This window comes from Aquarana catesbeiana, linkage group LG03, assembly GCF_042186555.1.
Source record: "Aquarana catesbeiana isolate 2022-GZ linkage group LG03, ASM4218655v1, whole genome shotgun sequence".
Classification (NCBI taxonomy): Eukaryota; Metazoa; Chordata; class Amphibia; order Anura; family Ranidae; genus Aquarana; species Aquarana catesbeiana.
The window spans coordinates 74,590,366-74,615,949 of NC_133326.1; the positions used below are offsets into that span (position 1 = coordinate 74,590,366).

Sequence of the window (25,584 nt, forward strand, 5' to 3'; positions counted from 1 at the left end):
TGGTTGTTACAGTATACAGAGTCTTACATGTGATTGATAGGAAGTTTATTAATGAACACACTAGCACGACACAGGTTTTGATGTTCTTTATATAATGATGAGCATGAGAATCACATGGTGCACAGCTTTATTAGGTTATTACAGATAATGTGTTAAATATACATTGAACACCCACCTGTGTTAGAGATTTATATTAACAAAACATATAGCAGCTCTCAAGGGACATAGTTATATTTAGTTTGTATATTCTGCTGAGATCTAGCTGATGACATTGTCATAAATAGTTTGGTGCCAATATCTTCTAGCCAGCATCCCATCTCCTTGGAGGCCTAAAATGTATGGTATCTGCTAAGAGGCCAGGTTCTGTGAGTATGTCTCGTCTTTTGCGAGTTGCTGATTCCTTTGGAGTGAATATAGAGAGAGAGAGAGAGATGAAGGAACATGTCATATTGCTAGAATTAACATATAGGAAATATCCAAATGGGGAGTCAAAGGAATTAGAATGTACAGATGAATGAATATGCTGACACACAGCTCCACTGATTCTCCGTTGTATAGGCTGACTGGTGTTGCCTTTCAATAGGTTTAGAATGAAATATGTTAAGTAATTTGAGACATTTTAATCAGTTTTTTTTTTCCTCTACACTTTAGCATTCAATTGCCATGATAATGGGGCCACAGTACTTCAGTATGCAACAAAACAACAGCTCCTTATTACTGGTGGCAGAAAAGGATTCATCTGTATCTTTGACATTCGACAAAGACAAATGCTTCACACTTTCCAGGCTCATGATTCAGCAGTTAAAGCTCTGGCACTGGACAACTCTGAAGAATGCTTTGTTACTGGCTCGGCAGAGGGTAACATGAAGGTAGAGTATATTAAAATTTTGGAGAAAAAAATGTTGTCTTTGTAATGATCTGGCATAATTGTTGTTGGCCAGAGTCTCAGCAATTTAATAACATGTTTTTATTTTCCGCTTTAGGTGTGGAAGTTGACGGGCCATGGTCTGATTCACTCCTTTAAGAATGAGCATGCCAAGCAATCGTTATTCCGTAATATTGGTGCAGGTGTGATGCAGATAGAAGTAGGCGAAAACACACGTATCTTCTCCTGTGGAGCAGATGGCACTCTGAAAATGAGGGTGTTGCCTAATGCTTTGAAGACCCAATCTGGCATATTTGATATTCTTTAAGCTGTTTCATTACAGACCAGTCTCCCACTGCTGCAACACTTGTAGGAAGAGTTAGCAAGGAGCTAGAAACTTTAGAATACCAGTGTAAAGGTTACTTACTATGGAACCAGGTTTAATGCTGCTGTAAAAGATAGATAATCATGTCTGTCTTCTTGGTAAAGGAGAGTAGGATGGTGCAAATGAAGAAATTGCTGACAAGCCTATACTGCCCCGGCAGATACTACTGAAAGTGCTGGCATCGCTTAGATGTATTGTTTAGATGCTACAATTTATTTTGTGTTCAGAAATTCATTCAGTGCTGAAACTTAATGGATAGCAGTCTGCTGGCTATAAAACTGCCAGAAACAAAGGGAATCTATGGATTCAAAAAGGGATCCAGTGGCTTTAAGAAGTTTACAAACACCACTGATTTAATTTTAAATGCCTGCATGTAATGTGCATTAACATGCCACTCAGCACTGGAGCATCACTGGGGCCAAGTGCACATACAAAAAAACGTATTAACTTCAGAATCTACTCTTATTTCATAATTCGCAGTGCTCCTATAATCACTATTGGACAGTTAGAGTGGCTTGGTTTTTTTTTTTTTTTTTTATTATTATTATTATTTACATTTTTAACTGTTTACATTTATTCCCAACATTTGCTTCCAATTTTGAAACTTTTACCTTAAGAAAGCATGTCTATATTTTCCTTGGATTCTGTAATAAATGAAGGCAATGTGTGTACGTAATGTCACATTCAATACAAAATATATGGAAGCTGGTTTTAGGAATTTACTCTGAAGATTTCAAGAAATGAGAGGAAGTCATTCATTTCCTTGGCGGGTATCTTTTTATTGTCAATTTTTAAAATTGTTTTTATTTATTTATGGTTTTGTTGTTTCATCCTTGTAATTTGCACATCATTTTAACTGCAGTGTTTACTTTACACTTGACTTTTTTGCACATTACCACTTTGACCACCTGACAATATGGCTTTAGGTCTTGTTTTTATTTAATAAAACCTGTGTTGGTTGTAGTGAATGTGAACATAGTTCCTGCATTCATGCTATGTTGATTTTTTTTCAATACACTTTGGGGTTTGATCAAATTCTGCTAGACACCCAATCTGTCATTGATTAAGATGCACCCAAATATGGCCACTGCTCGGACAGGTTCCACAGCACCATGTTTTAAAATGAATGTTTGGCTTCCTGTGGCCAGATAGTGAATAGTCAGAAAAACTAAATTATTACACAGCATATGTATAACTATGCAGCGTTAAATATTGTTGGCTTGTAAAATACTAGGCAGTGTTGTCTTAATTTTGATGTAATTCACTGTTGTAAACATACATACTGTTAAAAAGCTACCCAAGACTGTCTGTGTATTTAACTGTTTTCCTTTGACTTGTCTAATTATTTTTAATGCAAAAGTGTGTGTGTGTTGTACTGTAAATTATAATTGCATTTCATGCACCTTTCTCTGATAACATTGCCTTCTTTGAGGACAATTTAAACGTATGTATAGGAAAGAGAGAATCGTTGTTAGTTTTACCTTTGTAACTTAAATAAACCCCTTTTATTTCATGGAAATACTTTGTCTGCGATTTATACCCTGACCTCACATAAAAGTATGAACTATAGAAATACGACAAAGTGAAATATTACATGCTGAAAATCTGATTGAAAGCAACTTCCCATAGCATTTCTGCTTTTTTTCCTCCACCAAAAATATGTCAAAGTGACAGGAACACCGGCAAGTCCTTTTCAAAGTAACTTTTATTCCAGGCTCAAGATACATTGCCTAATAAAGACTAAGTCCACCTTTTTGCAAACAAAATGTAAAAAATGAACTCACGTTTGCAGAATAAATGTGCATTTGTTACTTTTTTGCACTGAGCCTCCAACTCATTGCAACCCCAGTTAGTAGATTGTGGGTGCAATGCACACTCTTCCTCCAGCTCCTGGTTTGTAGCAGATTACGGACTTTCAGTTAGAGAGCTGAAGGAAGTTGCAATGGACTATGAGAACGGTGATCACCACATTTATGTTCCATTGATAACTACAAGTTTGTCTGCTGCAATGGCAGACAGGACTTGTGGTTCATTCATTCATAGATCTCTGTGAATGAATGACATGGCTGTGTGGGCTGAACTCCACACAGCCATGCAAAATTGAAAAGTGACAGCTGCCTACAAGTAGAAGGACCCCCACATTCTGTAAGAGGTTGGGGGGTTCAGCTTACAAACATCTTATGTTACACTCAAAATATGAGTGTACCATGGTCTAAAAGGTGGAGAATAAAGAGATTTCCAAACAAATTCCACTTAAATCTTGAGGAATAAGTCACTTTTTTGGACTTCTCAGTAATGTTACAAGTCTGCATGAGCAATTTCTGATGTGTCACAATCTGCAGCAGCAATATATCTTTCTCTTACGTTCATTGACGGATACAGCTGCTTCTTCTTTATCCATTACCAAACAGGGTTTTATAGCCCCACCTACAGGAGTAGTACACTAGGCAGAAAAAAAGGCTTGGCGCCTCTTATGGGCAGTCCTCTCCGGACATAGAAACCCCTCTCTGCTATAGGCCTCCAGTCATTCTGCCAAGTGTCTTCAGGAGTATGGACGTGTTGTTTTCTACTGGGAATTGTGGTCCCACATCTTTTTTCCCTTTATGGAATTTTGGCTTTTTTCCTGCGAAGATCTTCTATAAACAGGCAGTCTGGGCGACGGGCTGGATAATCTAGATCCAGTGGTCACTCCAGTCTGACCAGCGAGCGCGTGCAGACCGTTAGCTCTGCGCTCGGTCATCCGCGACGATGCCCCATGGAGCGGCGCAGCCAGCGAGTTAAACGTCTTGCGGGGACACATATGACCAGGCACCTATAGTCCGTGTCACAGTGCTACCCCTGGCTGACAGCCCCCCCCTCTTCAGTGGAGAGGAGGTTCGGTCGCAGGAGCCTTTCCCACGTGCTCCGCTGGATTAGTAAGTAGATGCCCCCTTCCTTCCATCTGTGGACGTGGTGTGGGTACTCCCTCTAGTGGTCGGTTCTGCGGGCTCCCCCCCCCCCCCCCCCCCCTTGGCAGCTTACCTGGTTCAGTGCACTGGGTCCCTTGCCACCCATCAGCAGGTGTCTGTTTCTCAAGTCTGCAAAGCGACACCTGGTTGTGCACACTTTACGTTGCTTTGTTGGCGTCCTCTGATGCTAGTTCTGGCTGCAAGGTTTTGCGGGCAGCTGTTTAGGATGCTTCGGCACCCCTTGGGGTGGTTCGGAGTGTTGGCATATTGTGTCTCCATTCGTTGGTTTGCCCACCCCTCGTTGTGGCACTGCTTCGGAAAATCCCTCTTTTGGTAATTGATAAAGAAGCAGCAGCTGTGTCTGTCAATGAACATGAATTTGTGTGCGTGACGGTAAAATACCTTTCTCTGTGTTCAATGGACACAGCGCTCACCCCTCTATGGAAATTCTCCCTGCTTGTGACCAAAGATGAGCCCAATGTTCGAGTCAAAAGTAAGTTCGACTCGAACATTGGGTGTTTGCACGTTCGAATAGCGAACAATATGTGGCGTTCGCGGCAAATTCCAAAGCCACGGAACGCTGTTAAAGTCTTTGGGACACTAACATGAAAAACATGCTCATTTTAAAGGCTTATATCCAAGTTATTGCCATAAAAAGTGTTTGGGGACCCGGTTCCTGCCCCAGGGGACATATATCGATGCAAAAAGTTAAAAATGTCCGTTATTTCGGGAGCAGTGATTTTAATAATGCTTAAAGTGAAACAATAAAAATGAAATATTCCTTTAAATATCGTGCCTGGGGGTGTCTTTAGTATGCCTGTAAAGTAGTGCATTTTTCCTGTGTTACTGTTTAGAACAGTAACACAGCAAAATGACATTGCTAAAGGAAAAAATGTAATTTAAAACTTCTCGCGGCTGTAATGAATTGTCGGATCCCGGCAATATAGATAAAAATCATTGAAAAAAACGGAATGAGTTCTATTCCCACCCCCCCCCACCCCCGGTCCATTACCAGGCCCTTTGGGTCTGGTATGGATATTAAGGGGAACCCTGCGCCAAAATTTTTTTAAAAATTGTATGTGGGTCCCCCCAAAATCCATTCCAGGCCCTTCAGGTCTGGTATGGATATTAAGAGGAACCCTGTGCCAACATTTTTTTAAAAATGGTGTAGGGATCCCCCCAAAATCCATTCCAGGCCCTTCAGGTCTGGTATGGATATTAAGAGGAACCCTGTGCCAACATTTTTTTAAAAATGGTGTAGGGATCCCCCCAAAATCCATACCAGGCTCTTCAGGTCTGATATGGATTTTAAGGGGAACCCCGAGCCAAAATTAAAAAAAAATGGCAAAGGGGTCCCCCCCAAAATCCACACCAGACCCTTATCCGGCCATGCAACCTGGCAGGCCACAGGAAAAGGGGGGACAAGAGAGCACCCCCCCCTCACCTGAACCGCACCAGGCCACATGCCCTCAACATGGAGAGGATGCTTTGGGGTCCTCCTCCCAAAGCACCTTGTCCCTATGTTGATAGGGACAAGGGCCTCATCCCCACATCCCTTACCCAGTGGTTGTGCGGGTCTGCTCCAAAATGTAAAAAAAAAACTGCGTGGTGGTCCCTCCAAAATCCATACCAGGCCCTTCAGGTCTGGTATGGATATTAAGGGGAACCTTGCCCGGTGGTTGTGGGGGTCTGTGGGGGGATTATCGGAATCTGGAAGCCCCCTTTAACAAGAGGATCCCCAGATCCCGGCCCCCCCCATGTGAATGGGTATAGGGTAAATTGTACCCCTACTCATTCACCAATAAAAGTGTCAAAATGGTAAAAATGGCAGTAGACAATTTGGGACAAGTCTTTTATTAAAAAAAAAAAAAACTGTCCCGTGATATCCATTCATCTTTGATCACAGTGTCTGACGACCTGAGAAAAAAAAGTAACGTCAGAGGGGGTGGGGTCACCCGTTTACGTCACCGGGTGGCCCCGCCCTCAGCTATATAACAGCTGTTATTGCAGAAAGCCAGTCAGCGTGGAGGTGGAGTTTTTTCAGTTTTTTTCTTTTCCGTTTTTTTCTTTTCTTTTCAGCTCGTCGGACGCTGTGATCGAAGATTTTTTTTTAATAAAGGACTTGTCCCAAATTGTTTACTGTCATTTTTACAATTTTTACACTTTTTGTTGTGAAGGAGTAGGGGTACAATGTACCTGGTACCCATCCACATGGGATCTGGGGGTCCCCTTGTTAAAGGGGGCTTCCAGGTGCGAATAAGCCCCCCGCCCGCAGACCCCAACAACCACCAGGCGAGGTTCCCCTTAATATCCATACCAGACCTGAAGGGCCTGGTATGGATTTTGGGGGGACCACCACGCAACTTTTTTTTTAACATTTTGGTGCAGGGTTCCCCTTAATATCCATACCAGACCCAAAGGGCCTAGTAATGGACTGGGGGGGGACCCATGCCATTTATTTTCAATGATTTTTATCTATATTGTCGGGATCTGACAATTCATTACAGCCGCAAGCAGTTTTAAATGACATGTTTTTCCTTTAGAAATGTCATTTTGGTGTGGTACTGTTCTAAACACAGGAAAGATGCGCTACTTTACAGGCATACTAAAGACACCCCACAGGCATGATATTTAAAGGAATATTTCATTTTTATTGTTTCACTTTAAGCATTATTAAAATCAGTGCTCCTGAAAAAACACCAGTCTTTAAAACCTTTTGCGCATTGATACAGGACCCAGGTCACCAAACACTTTTTATGGCAATAACTTTCATATAAGCCTTTAAAATGAGCACTTTTGATTTCTCATATTCGTGTTCTAGTGCGAACTTAACCGGGGGGGCGGGCGGGGTTTGTGGTGGTGTTCGGCTCATCCATACTTGTGACTGACTGGAGGCCTAATGCAGAGCCCAGAGAGGACTGCCCATAGGAGATGCAGAGTCTTTTTTTCTGCCTAGTGTCCTACTCTTGTAGGTGGGGCTATAAAACCCTCTTTGGTAATGGATAAAGAAGAAGCAGCTGTGCTCGTCAGTGATCTCAGAGAAGGGGGTTTTATGGTGAGTAACAAAAAATCCTGTTTTCTCTTACGTTCATTGATGGACAAAGCTGCTGCTTCTTTATCCATTACCAAACAGAGATGTCCCCAAGTAATGACACAACGAGGGGTGGGAAAACAAAACAAATCCTGTTTTTTTTTGTTTGTTTGTTTTTTTGTTTTGTTTTTTTTTTATAGAATGAAGCTGAATATTTTAGAATGAAATCAGTCATTGATATTTAGACTGGTGACTGCCCAGGCTGAGCTGAGATGTTGTCCTCAACTGCAGAAGTTAATAGCAAGTCACAAGATAAGAGACACCAAGATGCACGATTGCATCTTTTCTGAATCAGCATTGCAGTTCAGGAGATAAATAAGAGTCTGAACACAGATAAATAAACAAAATAAATAAGCGTCTGAACAAAGATGGTACTGCCCTCCTGGAGAGAAAGGCAGATGAAGGCATTGGGCAAGGGGAGTATTGTGATGTCTGTGATAAATACCCGTTAGTGTTACTTGGCATGCATTCACTTAAAGCAAACCCTCATCCATTTACATCCTCATGCCTTGCCTCTAATACCACTTTTTTAATGCGAATGCTTTGTTTTCGTTTTTACATCTTCATTTCCTGAATCCTCGCCTTGGAATGTCCACCTCACACATCCCCAAAAGGCAGTTTGCGCAATCTCGCCCATGCGAAGACAGGTCATGGTGGTTATTTACTAATGTTGGAGAGTGCAAAATCTGGTGCAGCTGTGCATGGTGGTCAATCAGCGTTCCCGGTTTTATTATCAAAGCTTAATTGAACAAGCTGGAGTTAGAAGTTCATTGGCTACCATGCACAATTGCACTAGATTCTGAGTGCTCCAGTTTTAGTAAATCTCCTCCCATATGTGTCTGTGCATGCAATACATTTTGTTTCAAGATGGTGGTGTTGGAGTAGAGTGGATAACTGAAAATTTCACTTGCAAAGAATAAAATACTGGACTGCAGGAACTAGTATTTTTTAAGAGTTAAAGTGGAGTTCCACCCAAAAGTGGAACTTCCACTCATAAGATTCCTCCCCCCCTCCGGTGACACAGTTGGCACCTTTCAGGGGGGAGGGGGGTACAGATACCTGTATATTACAGGTATCTGTACCCACTTCCGGCATAGATAGCCGCAGAATCTGTGGTTATTTACGCCACTTCCTGCTCCCTCCCCGCTGCCTGCTGGGAAACACACGGGTCCCAGAGGCAGCAAGGACCATCCGTATTGCGCTGCGCGACTCGCGCATGCGCAGTAGGGAACCGGGAAGTGAAGCCGCACGGCTTCACTTCCTGATTCCCTTACCGAAGATGGAGGCGGCAGCACCCGAGGACGGAGAGACGCTTCGGCCTCGGGTGCCGACATCGCGGGCGCCCTGGACAGGTAAGTGTCCATGTTTTAAAAGTCAGCAGCTGCAGTATTTGTAGCTGCTGACTTTTAAAAAAAAAATTTTCGGCGGCGCTCCGCTTTAAGGATTTGATATTTCATTTAGAATTGGTATAGTGAAGTTCCTCTCTAATATGAAAAAAAAAATGGGCTGCTTTAGCAGGATTTTTTGGTCACAATTTCCTTATTATAGAAAATTTCTGGGCTATTTAAAAATTTTGGTCTTGGAAAACCAAAACCTTTGCAGAATGTAGGAGCAGTGTCCAAAACTTTGGACTTAAACAGTGCATCTGCAGCTGTGAAAATATTGTGAGAAAATATTGTGAAATATGGTATATCTCTGAATAATGCTGTGGTTATTTTTACAAACTTCTGCTTTCCAGCAAAGGCGTGTGGCCTAAAAAAAAAAAAAAAAAGTTCCATATTTCACAAGGAAAATCTGAATGTGCAGGGTTAAGGAATGCAATAGACAGTATAACAAAGTAAAATGTCAGTTCAAACCCAATTTGAAACTCCCAAAGAAAGCTCAGCATTGTCCATTAGCTGACTGTCTAAGACCAGACAGTTCCAAGTCTAAAAGGCAAAAAAGAACCAGACGACTTGAGCATAGAAATAAAAATACAGATTTTACAAGGACATGTAGATAGCATCAAAATCCAAAAAAGAGGAGGAAATTTGAGGCTAGTCTGGAGTACAGTATCCTGGTTCTCTAATGCTGCCCCCTACTCAGTCACAGAGAGGCCACAGCTCCCAATTTTATTTTTTACAAGATCACATGCATCTCCAGTGGCCAGAATTTCTCATAAAGAATCATGAACATAAAATGAATTGTACTGGATAAAAGTTAAAATTGCAGCTAATTATCTCATTGTATACAGTATTGTCAGGGCTGGGCTCAGCCCTTCCTTCTCTGAGCTGGCCACTCAGCTGTCGGCTAATTGCCAGCTCCCATCTCTCTCCACAGTTACCCAGCTGTTGTTGATTCTGCTAGTCAGTCCTGCCTACTTAAAGCCCTCCAGCTCACTTGATCTCTGCCTTTGCCTTTGGTCACATAACAAGAAACCATTTCCTGCGTTCCTGTTTAAAGACTGACTTTGCTGACATCCCTTCTGGCTCCTTATCCTGCTTTCTGTTACTCTACTTGGATCCCTGACTTCTGGCCTGGCTGATTACCCGATCTGGTTACTGAACTCTGGCTTGGCTGATTACCCTTTCTGGTTACTGAACTCTGGCTTGGCTGACTACGCAATCCGGTTACTGGACTCTGGCTAGTCTTTGACTACACTTACTCTATTTACCTTTTTATTATTATTAATAAACAAGTGTGATTTTACTGTACTTCTGTCTCGGTCTGTTTTCATGGTTTCTGACAGTAGGCGAAGGCCATGCATTCAGAAGATACAGTCAATCCACTTGTTGGTAATATTTTTTCCAGATTGGATGAGCAAGATAACCGCATGGATCAGTTTGCAATGGCGTTACAAACGCTTCTGAGTCACACGACTCACCTGGAATCCCCCACTGTGGCTGCTCTAGTACAACCTGAGTTGCAGGCCGTCCCTGCTGCTGCGCCAGTCTCTGTGCAGGCACCCGCCTTGAGTATTACCTCTATAAGAGGTATGTCTGGTTCCACCCCGCTTCCCCAGCAATTTGGGGACGATCCAGTTCAATGCAGGGTTTCTCAACCAATTTGAGATATACTTTGAAATTCTGCCCTAGGCATTTTCCATGGACAGAAGCAAAGTAGGGTTTGTGATATCTTTGCTTTCTGAGAGAGCCTTGGCCTTGGCTAACCCTCTATGGGAGACGCAAAAACCTGTTGTCTTGAGTTACCCTGAGTTTGTGGCCTTCTTTAAAAGGGTATTTGACATTCTTGCACGCTCCGCTTCTGCTGCCAAGTGCCTCGTGTCCATCAGAGTACGAGAACTGTTGCCGACTACGCCATTGGGTTCCGTACTCTGGCAGAAGAGGTTGCTTGGAACAATGAGGCCCGCGTGGCTGCTTTTTTCTCATGGTCTCTCGGATTCCATCAAGGATGAGATAGCAGCCGAGATATACCCACTGAGCTGGAGAGCTTGATCTCGTTTGCCATCCTCATTGACTCCAGACTCAGAGAAAGACTTTCTTTTAAGGAGCGCTTGCAGGAGCCTCCTGTACGTTTGCCTCCGAGCTTTGCAGTCCCACCCGTGCCTCCCTCACCTCCCATGCCTACTGGTACCGAGTCGGTCAGTGAAGATGAACCCATGCACTTGGGCTTCACGCGTCTCTCTGCGGATGAGAGAGCCTTTAGGAGGAGAGAGAGATTGTGCCTTTATTGTGGCCAGGCAGGTCACTTTTTGAAGTCTTGTCCTACCCGTCCTGGGAACACCCGAACCTTGAGGTCTTGTCATGGACAGACCTTAGGTGGTGTTGTGTCGTCCCCAGTTATCCAGAAGGATAAGCCCCTGGTTTCGGTCACCCTTTCTTGGGGCTGCAGGCCTGTTCATTGATGCTGCCTTTGTATCAAAGCACTCGATTCCACTGCAGCTGCGTGACATTCCACTTGCCATTGAGGCTCTTGACGGGAGACTTCTACAGCCTGCCCATGTGACTCATGAGATGGTTCCATTATCCATGGCCGGTAGGGGCTCTTCACCATGAGATAATCCGATTCCAAGGGATTTCCTCTCCTAAGTTTCCGCTGGTTATTGGTTATCCTTGGTTACAGAGGCACAACCCCTCTTTTGATTGGCTCCGTGCTGAGGTTCTCTCCTGGTCACCACAATACAGTGAAACATGCTTCCGTAAGGTAGCCAAAGTCTATTTACCTCTTTACTCTCCTCCCTGCCAGAGGAGTACTGTGATTTTAGCTATGTCTTTGACAAAGATCAAGTCGGTAGTTTGCCTCCAAACCGGCCTTATGATTGTGCAATTGACCAACCTGGTGCCACTCCCCCTCATGGCCGGGTTTCCCCTATGTCAACTAGGAGGATAAAGCCATGGAGGAGTATGCTGCAGACGCACTTTCTCGGGGTTTCATCCGCAAATCCTCGTCTCCTGCTGGTGCTGGTTTCTTCTTTGTGAAGAAGAGGAGCGGAGAACTGAGACCTTGTATTGATTATAGAGGTCTCAATCATTTCACGATTAAGAATGCCTACCCGATCCCATTGATTACAGAGTTATTTGACCGCCTCAAGGGAGCAACGGTTTTCACTAAGCTTGATCTGAGAGGGGCTTACAATCCTGTGAGGATTAAGGAGGGCGACGAGTGGAAAACTGCGTTTAATACCAGAACAGGCCATTATGAGTATCTCGTAATGCCTTTTGGCCTTTGTAACGCCCCGGCAGTTTTCCAGGAATTTATTACCCATTTAGCAACCGGCCCATAGCCGAATGACAGCTACAGGGAGGTTGCTTAACCCTTGGAGGGCGTACTCTGACGTCCTCCCAGAATCCCGCTCTCGCGCACCCCCTTGTGCGCGCACCCGAGAACATCCGTGACCGCCGGGTCCGCATCACGGATCACGGTAAACGGTTGCTAGTTGCTACTCTGCAATACTCTGCAATACCCTGCAATACTCTGCAATATCCTGCCATACCCTGCAATACCCAGCCATACTCTGCAATACTCAGGGATACCCAGCCATACTCTGCAATATCCAGCCATACTCTGCCATACTCTGCAATACTCGGTGATACCCAGCCATACTCTGCCATACCCAGCCATACTTAGCCATGCTCAGTCATACTCGGCTGTACTCGGCCCCTGTATGTGGCCAGGCTGTGGAAGTCTCACACATGTGGTATTGCCGTACTGAGGAGGAGTAGAAGAATCTATTTTATGATGTCATTTTTGGTATGTACATGCTATGTGTTAGAAATATTGTATAAATGGACAACTTTGTGTTAAAAAAAAAAATGTGTTTTAACCACTTCCTGCCCGCCGGCCATCATACGATGTTCTTGACTTTGTGCGGGGATATCTGAATGATGCCTGCAGCTACAGGCATCATTCAGATATCAGCTTTTTCAGCCGATTCCCTACACCATAAGAATGATCATAGTGGCTGTTCCACTGCTTGATCATTCTTACGGGAGGCGAGAGGGGACCCCCCCCCCTCCCGCCGCCCTCAGGTGCTTCTACGGACTCACCGCTACGATCGAAGCCAGGATCTTTTTTTTTTTTTTATTTCAGGCTTCCCAGCCTAGAGGTGAGATGTGGGGTCTTACTGACCCCATATCTCACTGTAAAGAGCACCTGTCATGCCATATTCCTATTACAAGGGATGTTTACATTCCTTGTAATAGGAATAAAAGTGATCAAAAAATGTATGTTTTGGAAAAAAGTGTCAAACTAAAGTAAAATGAACAATAAAAGAAAAAAAAAAAATTTAAAGCGCCCCTGTCCCCGTGTGCTCGCATGTAGAAGCGAACGCATACGTAAGTCCCGCCCACATATGAAAACGGTGTTAAAACCACACATGTGAGGTATCGCTGCGATTGGTAGAGCGAGAGCAATCATTTTGGCCCTAGACCTCCTCTGTAACTCAAAACATGTAACCAGTAAAAAATTTTAAAGCGTCGCCTATGGGGATTTTTAAGTAGCAATGTTTGGCGCCATTCCACAAGCGTGTGCAATTTTGAAGGGTGACATGTTAGGTATCTATTTACTTGGCATAACTTCATCTTACACATTATGCAAAAACATTGAGCTAACTTTACTGTTTTGTCTTTTTTTTAAAGCACAAAACTGTTTTTTTTTTCCCAAAAAAAGACGTTTGAAAAATTCCTGCGCAAATACCGTGCAAGATAAAAAGTTGCAAAGACCGCCATTGTATTCTCTAGGATCTTTGCTAAAAAAAATATATATAATCTTTTGGGGTTCTATGTAATTTTCTAGCAAATAAATGATGATTTTTACATGTAGGAGAGAAATGTCAGAATTGGCATGGGTGCTCCAGAACGCCTGAAGGTGCTCCGTGCTTGTTGGGCCTCTGTATGTGGCCACGCTGTGTAAAAGTCTCACACGTGGTATTGCCATACTCGGGAGTAATAGCAGAATATGTTTTGGGGTGTAATTTGTGGTATGCATATGCTGTGTGTGAAAAATAACCTGCTAATACGACAATTTTGTGGAAAAAAGAAAAAAATAATCTTGATTTTGCAAAGAATTGTGGGAAAAAATGACAGCTTCAAAAACTCATCGTGCATCTTTCTAAATATTTTGGAATGTCTTCTTTCCAAAAAGGAGTAATTTGGGGGGTATTTGTACTTTTCTGGCAGGGTCTCAAGAAATTAGATAGGCCGTGAGTACTTCAGGTGTAATCAATTTTAAGTTATTGGCATCATAGCTTTTGGACTCTAACTTTCACAAAGACCAAATAATATACACCAATTTGGGCTATTTTTATCAAAGATATGTAACGGTATAAATTTTGGCCAAAATATATGAAGAAAAATTACTAATTTGCAAAATTTTATAACAGAAACGAGGAAAAATTCATTTTTTTACTGAATTTTCTGTCTTTTTTCTTTTATAGCACAAAAAATAAAGAACCCAGCGGTGATTAAATACCACCAAAATAAAGCTCTATTTGTGTGAAAAAAAGGACAAAAATTTTATATAGGTACAGTGTTGCATGACTGAGTAATTGTCATTCAAAAGGTGAGAGCACTGAAAGCTAAAAATTGGTCTTGTTATTAAGGGGGATTAAGTGCCCAGTGGTCAAGTGGTTAACAATGTCCTCGGAGATTTGCTGCAGTTATGTGTGGTGATTTATCTCGATGATATCCTCTGGGTTTTTTCGATGGACCCAGAGAAACTTTCGGCAGTCCTACAGTGGCCCCGACCCATGGGTTTACGTCCTCTGCAGCGTTTCCTGGGCTTTGCCAACTATTATCAGAACTTTATTCATAACTTCTCGTCTCTGGTCAAGCCCCTGACTGATATGACGAGAAAGGACGGTAACCCACAGAGTTGGCCTCCGGAGTCCATTAAGGCCTTTGAGAGTCTCAAGACTGCCTTTGTTTCTGCTCCTGTGTTGGCACATCCTGATCCTACGTTGCCTTTTATCCTAGAAGTTGATGCTTCTGAGACTAGAGTTGGTGCCCTTCTGTCTCAACGTCCTAACTCTGAGAGCGCTATGCATCCGTGTGGCTACTTTTCCAAGAAATTGTCACCTGCAGAGTGCAATTACGAGATTGGTGACAGAGAGCTGTTGGCGATCATTTTAGCCCTGAAAGAATGGAGACATCTCCTTGAAGGTACCACTGTGCCGGTTCTCATTCTTACTGACCATAAGAATCTCACATTCTTGTATGAGGCTATGCGCCTCTCTCCCAGAAGGGCACGATGATCTCTTTTCTTGTCGAGTTTTAATTGTCATTGTCTCATTCTTACCTGGTACTAAGAATGTAAGGGCTGACGCCTTGACACAACAGTTTTCCTCCACTTCCAAGTTGGAGTTGGTTCTGGTTCCTGTGATTCCTCCTGATCGTATTCTGGCTACGGTTCGCACCAGTCTTACTTCTCCTTTGGGTGACAAAATTTTTGCTGCTTAGGTCCATGCTCTTCCTGAGAAACCTTGTGACCGCTGCTTTGTCCCAGAGAGTCTCCGTACTGCCGTGCTCCAGACTTACCATTCTCCCAAGGCAGCTGGCCACCCTGGGAAGAATCAACTCGTTTGGGCCATTTCCCAACAATTCTGATGGCCTAGTCTACGGGCTGATGTAACTGCCTTCGTAGCTGCCTTTTCCGTGTGTGCTCAGAGTAAGACACCTTCCAGTGGGCCTCCCACAACCCATACCCAATGGAGAGAGGCCCTGGACCCACCTGTCTATGGATTTCATTGTGGAGTTACCGAAATCTCAAGGCAACACTTATCCTATGGTGGTTGACCGGTTCTCAAAGATGAGTCATTGTATTCCACTTAAGTTGCCCACTTCTAAGGAACTGGCTTCCATTTTTGCTCGGGAGATCTTTCGCTTACATGGGCTACCCAAGGTGATTGTCTCGGACAGGGGTAGTCAGTTTGTCTCCCGGTTCTGGTGAGCCTTTTGTGCACAGTTGGGAATTCAACTTTCTCCTCTGCGTATCACCCGCAGTCTATTGGGGCCGCAGAACAAGCCAATCAGTCCTTGTCGCAATTCCTACGTTGCTATATTTCTGACTATCATAACAACTGGTCAGACCTATTACCGTGGGCAGAGTTTGCTCACAACAGTGCCTTGAATTCTGCTTCCCGATTGTCCTCGTTTATGGCGAATTATGGTTTCCAACCTTCCATGTTGCCTGACTCGTTTGTTCCGCAGAGTATTCCTGCGTTAGAGGAGCATCTCCGAGGTCTTCGTTCCACTTGGGCACAAGTTCAGGAGACTTTACAACATGCTAACGATAGGTACAGACTCCATGCTGACTGCAGACGCCTGCCTGCACCTTCCTACCAGGTTAGGGGCAGAGTCTGGCTGTCATCTCGCAACCTCCAACTTTGTGTACCTTCTTTGAAGTTCGCACCTCGGTTTATTGGTCCTTTCCGTATCCTTCACAGGATTAACCCAGTGGCTTACGCCTTGGACCTTCCTCCTAGTATGCGCATCTCAAATGTGTTTCATGTCTCCTTATTGAAACCTTTGGTCTGCAACCGCTTTACCACCTCGGTGCCACGTCCTCACCCTATACAGGTTGAGAACCATGAGGAGTATGAAGTACAATCCATTGTTGACTCCCGTAGGTTCCGTGGGTGCATACAGTACCTGGTGCATTATAAGGGGTACGGTCCAGAGGAACGCTCTTGGGTCTCATCCTCGGACGTACATGCCCCTGTCCTCCGTGAGTTCCATAGACGTTTTCCCCTCAAGCCCGGTGGTCCTGTGAGGGGGAGGGGTCGTTGAGGAGGGGGTACTGTCAGGGCTGGGCTCAGCCCTTCCTTCTCTGAGTGGCCGCTCAGCTGTCGGCTAATTGCCAGCTCCCATCTCTCTCCACAGTTACCCAGCTGTTGTTGATTCTGCTCGTCAGTCCTGCCTACTTAAAGCCGTCCAGCTCACTTGATCTCTGCCTTCGCCTTTGGTCACATTGCAAAAAACCTCCTCTCCTGCATTCCTGTTTAAAGACTGGCTTTGCTGACATCCCTTCTGGCTCCGTATCCTGCTTGCTGTTCCTCTACTTGGATCCCTGACTTCTGGCCTGGATGATTACCCGATCCGGTTACTGGACTCTGGCTATGCTTTGACTGCTCTTACTCCATTTGCCTTTTTTTTTTTTTTTATTAATAAACAAGTGTGATTTTACTGTACTTCGTTCTCGGTCTGGTTCATGGTTTCTGACAAGTATGTACATTCAAGCTGCTGCGGAAATAGGTCTGAAAAATAGGTATTTAAATTGGAAGTGTAGGCAAACTGCTAAATTTAACAGTTGAAACACAGAAGTACAAACTCCTTTACCTGCCCAAAAAAGACATCTCTGTTGGACTTCACAACATATGGTGTGACATTAGTATGATATCTGGTTAAATTTTTGCCATCTAACAGATGCATGCTCCATGCATAGACTAAAAAGTTGCTAGGGAAAAACTGAACAAAAGCATGTTTAGGTGTCTAATTCTAAATCTGTCATGGTCCCCTGCCTCCCTAATCTACTACTGCAATCCAGCAAATAAGGGTATGCAATGGACTTCCTGAAGGTTGGTGTTTTTGCTTAGCTTCCAAGCACGTTCCAGCTGGCATTGCTGAGGGTTGAGGATAAGCTGCTCAGACTTTGTGAACTGTGGCAGTGCCTTTGTGATACATACCCCAAAGTTTTTTTTTTGTTTTTTTTTTCATGGGGTTCCAGTGATCTGCATTGTGTTAAAGGAGAAGTACAGCCAAAGCTCGTTTGGCTGTATTTCTGTGGATCATAGGAGTGCAATTCATTCTGCACTCCTGTGATCTATTTTCAGTTGATGTCACAGAGGCAGTCCAGCAATGGAGTCGGGAGAGCAGGGAGCCACGATCGGATTTTCCCAAGGAAAATGTTCGATAGGAGCTTGTTGTCGGAAATTCCAACCGTGTATAGGCTCCATCGGACATTTTCCGTCGGAGTTTCCGACAAACAAAATTTGAGATCTGGATCTCAAATTTTCCGACAACAAAATCCGTTGCCGTAAATTCCGATCGTGTGTACACAATTCTGATGCACAAAGTTCCACGCCTGCTCGGAATCAAGCAGAAGAGCCGCACTGGTTATTGAACATAATTTTTCTCGGCTCGTCGTACATGCTGTACGTCACCGCGTTCTTGGTGATCGGAATTTCCGACAAGGTTTGTGTGACCGTGTGTATGCAAGACATGTTTGAGCCAACATTCGTCGGAAAAAACACATGGATTTTGTTGTCCTAATATGCGATCGTGTGTACGCAGCATTAGAGGCACTGGGGGACCGATGCTGCATCCACCTAGGTAAGTATGAATCTTAAAAAAAAAACTATACATCATTTAAATGCAGGTATTTTATGTTGTCATTGTGCCAGAGTTTAGAATCTAATCTTCTCCTGCAATTAATAAAAAAAAGTGCATCTCAGCACATTGTTTTTTCTTAAACATAAGGAAGAATGTCTGGGTTGAAGAGGGTGAGTAAAACCAAGTTTTTGGATCTAAACAAACAATGCATGGTATAACATATTTATATCTGTAAAACGGTACATAACAGTTTTATTTGAAAAAAAAAAAGGCATCTACATATGGTAAAACATCTGTAATATGTAAATATAAGATGATTTTCATTATTTCCATACCTTTATTTGAACCAGTTCTGTATAAATGGAGACTGGCAAAATACACTCTCATTGGTGGCTAACTAAAACTTTAACATCAGGAAAGCTAGCTAAAACAGCACAAACTGGTTTGCTAAAATATTTCAGATAAAAGGTACATTTTTAGCCTTTTTAATGAAAATTACAGATTTGTCAAAACATTGGTGTTACATCCAGTTGCTACACAAGCCATTTTGTAATTTAACGGTATACAAATTATCCCTTGCCACGTCTACATTAATGCTGGACTATACATTTAGTGATCAGACCTGTCGATAAACCTAGCAATTATTGATCATTTTTTCACTGATCAATTTGATACAGGTAAATAATTTTTTTTTTTTTTTTGCAGTTTACCACCCTTTTAGATTCCATATGTAATCCTGGTGCAGTGTGATTTCAACCCTTTCTTTTGAATGGACTTAAACCATGCTGGATTGCAGCAAAAGTAGCGCATTCAATACTCTACAAAACACAGAGCAACCGCATTGCATGGAACTTCTGTACCATGTGATGTGCGTACGCAAGCACAGTGTGTTTTGAATGTGGTGCAGGAAAAGTGCACAGAACATGGGTTTCCCACACCGCTTTCTGGTGTGAACTGGCGGCACAGTGGTGTAGTGGGTAGCACTCTCGCCTAGCAGTAAAAAGGGGTCGCTGGTTCGAAACCCAAACATGACACTATCTCCTCCGGGTACTCTGGTTTCCTCCCACACTCCAAAGACATGCTGGTAGGTTAATTGGCTTCTGTCTAAATTGGCCCTAGTATATGAATGTGAGTTAGGGACCTTAGATTGTAAGCTCCTTGAGGGTAGGGACCAATGTGAATGTGCAATGTATATGTATAACGCTGCGTAAATTGACGGCGCTATATAAGTACCTTAAATAATAATAATTGGCCCTAAAGGAATGCAGAAGATCCCATATTTCTGGGGCAGATCATATGATTATAATAGGAAGAGAGTTTTAGAAACACATGGCACAATCTCATCTACATAATTAAAGCAGGTAAAGAACTGCACTAAAGATAGTTGGAATTCTGCAATTTATATATTTGACCTGTGTCATTTTTTTTTTCCCTCCACAAACCTGGAGTTGCACTTTGAAGCAGACATAAGCTCATATCCTTCACTCTCTTGTTACTTTCTAACCAAAGGCACCATTAAGATAGCTAAAATATATCTATCTGTGCACTTGATAGGCTCCCACCAGAGAACCCACTGCATGCTGTTAACCCAATACTTTTTGTGTGAGCCACATTGTGGAGCAGGATCTGTGTGGCAAAGCCAGTGATTGGCTATTTAAGGAGCCTATCCGTGCCTCTGCCTCATACATCTCCTGACCCTGGCTACAATTCAGCCCTATCTTGATAACAAACAAATACTCCTGGGCAATGGTGCGACGTCGGGTAGTCTGTCAATCAGGGGATAGTTGCTATATACAACTCAGCCCTAGTAGCATCAAAGAAGTAGTGAGCCACCTGGTAGCTGGAGGGACCAACAGGTAAGTATTCCAGGGTCCTTAGTGCGACTATTGGTTAGGCAGAATAAAAGGTGAACTTCTATAGAGGGTTTAGATCTGCTCTAAATAATTCTAATATGAGAGTGAAGTAGTATGATTAGCCAATGGCTCAGATACAAAATATATGATCATATTTAGGCTAAGTACACACGCCATATACACTCCAGCTACTAGTAAATTAAAGGACATGGTTTTCATTGACCCCTTGATCCATATTCACTTCAATAGCTCCCCTGGGACTTTCCTGAACCTTGATAAACTGAGGTAGATATGTCAGTATTTCCTATCTGTGAAAATATTTATGAATATATATTGTTAGGATTGGTCTTCCTGGGACATACTGTATATTGACATTGTTAGTCATATTATAATATTAAAGTTATCTAGCAAAATGAAAGTCATTCATTGAAAATATGTTTGGTTTCTTAAAGCAGATTGTGCAATAAAATACAAAGTCCGCTTTATTCAGTGGTAGACCACCCCCCACCCACCATAAAAAATCGCTCAGTTTCCCTCTGGAGGGAGTGATGACACAATTCTGTCAAAATTCTAGGAATGTTTAGTAATCTCAGATCTTGCCAGAAGGATCATGACATCACCCTTTCCTAGGCGCTGCAGGTGGAAGCCGTACGCTTGGAGCAGGCCTACCTTGCATTTTAGTGCAATTTATGCCTAAAGTGGCATACGAGTATAAATATTACAGTTTTCTCCATTATGAAGCCTTTCCATGGGCAAGACCTTAATAGTGTGGAAGAATTCAGTATGGTGGGGGTGGGGGGAGAGTTTGGTGATATTTACACATTAATGACTCAATCCTTATCCATGAATAATATTTTGATGGAGTAAATTTGGTTTATTATTGAATTTCAGTAAAGAGGACATATATTATATAAACCTCTGTAGATGACAAATTATAAATTTTTTTCTTTTATGAACTAATTTTATCTCATCTTTTGGACTGATGACTAAAACTGTAAACTTAATCTTAACTGCATAGTACACAGAATCTTTTTCTTCATAATAAACACTAGATATGTTAACGCAGGTGTTTTATGAAGCGGCGAACATGTCCTACACCAAACATTCACTGCAGGTAAATCAATCACTGCAAATTAAACTGCATGCACCAGGAAGATTTGCCCACAGTAAATGTTTAGTGAATATGCATTTACTGTTTCATAAATATCTCCCTAAGTGTTATTATTGGGCCCTGAATGATTTTGCTTTTTTGTTATATTTACTTAGAATTGCCAATTTAAGTATTTGATACAAAGTGGACAGGATATAACATCAGACGTCCCTCTTCCCACGCATATAATTTCTTATCTCTAGGGTTGTAGGACAGCATGGCAAGAACAGACGTTGCTGATCTCAAGTCGAAGCTAGCATTGACTGCCTTCTGTTTTAAGAGATCAAAAGCGAAGGTAACCCTTAAATCCTTAGTATCAGTCACATAGAGAATTCCACATGTGATGAACGCATTGCCGGCTTTTGACTTTGGATATGTAGTGTTGATGTGTTGAGTGACCGAGAAAGTTTTTTCATCCAAGTGAGCAACCATGATGCTTTTATCCAATTCAGAAGAGTAGATAATCCATATATCTTTTTCATCTGCTGCCAATTTGAAATAAGACTTGGAGTTTGAGAAGAGGTAACTGCGATTGTGATATGCTGCATTTTCAATACTTAGTGTTTCAAAGGATTCTGTCTCCAGTTCATACCTGAAACCAGAAGAAAAATCACAGGAATTCCTGTTACAATCTCAGCCTAACCAAATGCCTTTAAATATATCGATAAAAGGTATTCAATAAATTTTCACTTTTTTGGGGATGTTCTTTTATAGCTACTACCATTGTCCATGCTACATTCTCTGACAACTCTCCCACAATCATCTATGCTATGTTCTCTGTCAATCCCCAATCCCCTCCACCCCAACTACATTATTTTTCTGACAGCTCTTCCACCACTATGTACACTAAATTGTCTGGAGGCACTCCTGTCACTGTCTATAGTAGTTTCTCTTGTAGACCTTCCACTCTTATGCCCCATACACACAAGCGGAATTTCTGTCGGAAAAAAACTTGGATGGTTTTTCCGACGGAATTCCGCTCAAGCTTGACTTGCATACACACGGTCACACAAAAGTTCTCTGAACTATCGACCGTCAACGCGGTGACATACAACACTACGACAAGCCGAGAAAATGAAGTTCAATGCTTCTGAGCATGCGTCGAATTGTTTCCGAGCATGCGTGGTTTTTTGCGTGTCGGAATTGCATACAAACGAACGGAATTTCCGTCAAGAACTTTTTCCGTCGGAAAAATAGAGAACCAGCTCTCAATCTTTTGCTGGCGGAACTTCAGAAAAAGCTGGATGGAGCAAACACACGGTCGGAGTATCCGACCAAAAACTCCCATCACTTTTTTTTTTTTTTACGGAATTTCCGACCGTGTGTATGCAGCATTAGTGTCTGTGCTCCCCCACCCTGCTCTCTTTCCCTCTAAAATTCCATCTCCTGTATTTTGTACTCATTCTCGCCAATCTCCTGTGTTTTGTATAGTACCTCGACTTTCAGCTCTGCGACTGCTGCCTTGTGTTCCAATGTTACTGGCATACTGCACTCACCATTCTTGACGATGCTAGGGGTATGCTGGTTGTCCTTTGGCTACAATAATTGATACTAACTCCTAGGCAGATATCAAATACAATTTCACATTTTATAATCAGGTTCTAAACTCTCCCCCTTCCCACTAAGTCACATCTGTTTGGCTAAATCACATGGATTGTGGTGTGTCATAGTTGATTGAAACAGTTGCACCTTGATTTTACGCAAAAAGAGAAAGGATATGAAATGCCATTTTTCCCCAAGAGGGAGAAATGATAGTTTATACATGAATCCCTGTCCACAATCGGCTACCTTTTTTTTTTTTGTTCGGTCTTCCTACAACCTTTCATCAGGAGCTGCTCTGCATCCTCTCTGTTGAACATGATCAGTTGGTGCTCTTCTACACCCTCCACTTCTCTGCAACAATCCGTTCTCGCTGCCTCCTCTCTTCGATATTCATAATCAGCTCCCACTTCTTCCCCTCCTGCCACTATCATCTTCCAACCACCCCCCCCCCCTTTTCTCCCAACTGTTCTCAGACCCACTTTATTTTCTAAATGACCAATGAGCAGATGACACTTAGACATCTCTATTGCCTGTCCAGAGTCAAGTCCCACTGTCTCCTCTTTTCTCCCAATCCATGATCATCTCCTCTCTCCCTGATCAGCTGATGGTCTGTCTCCCTGCAGCCCTTCTCATCGCTCTCTATGGTACATTATCAGTTCAAAATGTTCTTTTTATCTGGGCGACCCCCTCAGCTCCTACTCTACCTTCACTTTCTCTCCCAGTGTTCCATAGTTAGCTATTGATTCCCCCAACCAGTCCACTTCCATGATCAACTTCCACTCTACCTTTTTAATTCCCCTTGCAGTTGCCATTCAGTCTCCCATCCACATTTTTATTTGCTTACGATCCATGAACATCTATGGCTCTTCCCATTCTTTGAGTGGTATATCACCACTTCTGAAACCTATACCCCCAATAACCATGATGATTACACTGTTTCCCCCATGATCATGTCTTGTAAGAGAACACACTTGACCCACTTCAAATACTGTGTCCAAATAAAATATTGTCTGACTGGCCAGTAATACCTACCAGCAAGTTTTGAATTATTTAGAGACCCGAAACTATTCATCCTAAATTAATTTTTCACAAACTGGTACAAATGTTCTAAAATATAACTTTACAGTGGGGGTGCTTCTTAAGCTATCATTTGCACTTATCCCAAGAGAATTACATCTTAGTTTGTCCAAAATGTCACAAGGAAGAATGTTCTGGTTACTCAGAACAGCTAGTCGGATTATACTTTTCATTTTCATTTCACTGCACTTAAAAGAGTTAAAGGGATTGTAATTGGATGTTATGGGAAAGAGCAACTCAATCTTCAGGCACTGATAAGTCCTAGTCCCAATATGTTTGTGAGTCAGAATAGCTGGCGTGGGACAATACAAACAGTTCAGTGACCTGAAATAATCCTTTTAACGTATTACCTCACTATTTTGTTGGATCCTCCTTTGTGATAGTACAGTGATTTGTCATACACTAGATGACCGCAGCCATGATAGAACCAGCGGAGTTTCATAGTCTTATAGCTATCATTTTGTAAAGCAGTTACATTTTCATATTCTTTCATTATTAATCCTGCAGAAACAAACATAAAATATTTTAGTATTTAAAATGAGAATAAAAATAGTTGGGTTATTGCAGACACCATTTCTACCCATTATCCTGCCTTCAGTTTAAATCCATCTACTGACTTCTCTTGTATTCAAAGCATTGCTTTCAGCTGTCATGATTTTACACAGAGTGCAGTTTTATGAATGTAATCCAAAATAGTAATTTTTCTCTAAGAAATAATAAAAATTAAATACCTTTAATGACTATCTGCGCTAAAAATCATTGTAGTGTTTCAAAACACTTGATTTACCTAATTACACCAAAGCCTTGTAAGGTTGCTATGATTTCCACTGTAGTTGGCTATTTTATTACTTTGGCAAAAAGTGCTATTCCAGATTTGTGAGTACATCAGAACCTTACATTTGGGGCAACATGACCTGAAGAAATGAGCTGAAATCCATGCACCTTTCTTTTGACTACAGTGTTCATTATATTTCCATGAACAAAAGTAAAATTCTGACTAGGGAAAAAAAAACACTGCCTCTTCTTCCAGCACCCAGTAAACCTTAAAGTGATATTAAACCCAAAACCAAAAATGTATTACATTGTAGCTTACCAGTCATTAGATGTGGTGGATGCATCAGTTTTCTTTCCCTTGGCTTTGTTTCCCCCATAAATCTGCTAATACATTTAACACAAATCCCCCCCGACAATGCTGTTTTCTACTGTGCTTCCTATGCTCATTCCTCCAGAATTGTGTCTCATTAATACTGGAGGTGTGTTACTGGCCAGATCACCAGGTGAAACCAGAGGGAGAAAAAGAAAAGAGAACTAATGTAGCCACCACATTTAAAGATTGGCAAGCTGCAATATAATACATTTCTGGTTTGTGGTTTAATAGCACTTTCAGTGAAAGGTTTCCCTTTTGCAGCTGGCTGCTTTTCTAGTTAAAGAGACATTAAAGGTTCATTAAAAAAAAAAAAAAAAAAAAAAAAAAAACTTTCTTCTCTGCTCTGTGTAGTGGTATTATATGGAGCAGTCCAGATCCTCCTATTTTTGGGTCTTTCTCTTGAGTCAGTGCCTCAATAGCAAATCGCTTGCTCTGGGGGCACTGGTGCGTGCTCACTCCCGAGCCCCACTCTGTGCATCTATAAGACACACACAGCCATGGCTCGGCCCTGCCCCCACTCTCTTCTTATTGGCTCACTGGCTGTGATTGACAGTAGCAGGAGCCTATGGCTCCCGCTGCTGTCTCAACCAATGAGTAATGAGAGACCCAGGAGAAGCTCAGCTCTCATGCACATCGCTGGATCGAGAGGGAGCACAAGTAAGTAGTGTGGGGGGCTCTGCACACAGAAGTTTTTTTTTTTTTTACCTTCATGCGTCGAATGCATGAAGGTATAAAACCTTGAGCCTTTAAAACACAAAAA

At 42.4% G+C, this 25,584-nt stretch overlaps 2 protein-coding genes across 10 annotated transcripts in view; one reads left to right on the plus strand and one right to left on the minus strand.

Annotated features, from left to right (window-relative positions):
• DMXL2 (Dmx like 2) overlaps positions 1 to 2,769 on the plus strand; it is a 304,172-nt gene extending 301,403 nt beyond the window's left edge. For all 9 annotated transcript variants that reach the window (XM_073618681.1, XM_073618685.1, XM_073618686.1 and 6 more), the window contains 2 exons: positions 652 to 869; positions 984 to 2,769. In XM_073618681.1, the coding sequence (XP_073474782.1) occupies positions 652 to 869; positions 984 to 1,193 (428 nt within the window). In that variant the 3' untranslated portion in view covers positions 1,194 to 2,769. The remainder of the gene's footprint in view (positions 1 to 651; positions 870 to 983) is intronic.
• Positions 2,770 to 18,335: 15,566 nt separating this feature from the next.
• Positions 18,336 to 25,584, minus strand: part of GLDN (gliomedin) — a 38,444-nt gene continuing 31,195 nt past the window's right edge. Inside the window, exons 9-10 of the mRNA XM_073618691.1 lie at positions 24,028 to 24,178; positions 18,336 to 21,650 (exon numbers count right to left, since the gene is read on the minus strand). Of these exons, the coding sequence (XP_073474792.1) occupies positions 21,185 to 21,650; positions 24,028 to 24,178 (617 nt within the window). The 3' untranslated portion in view covers positions 18,336 to 21,184. The remainder of the gene's footprint in view (positions 21,651 to 24,027; positions 24,179 to 25,584) is intronic.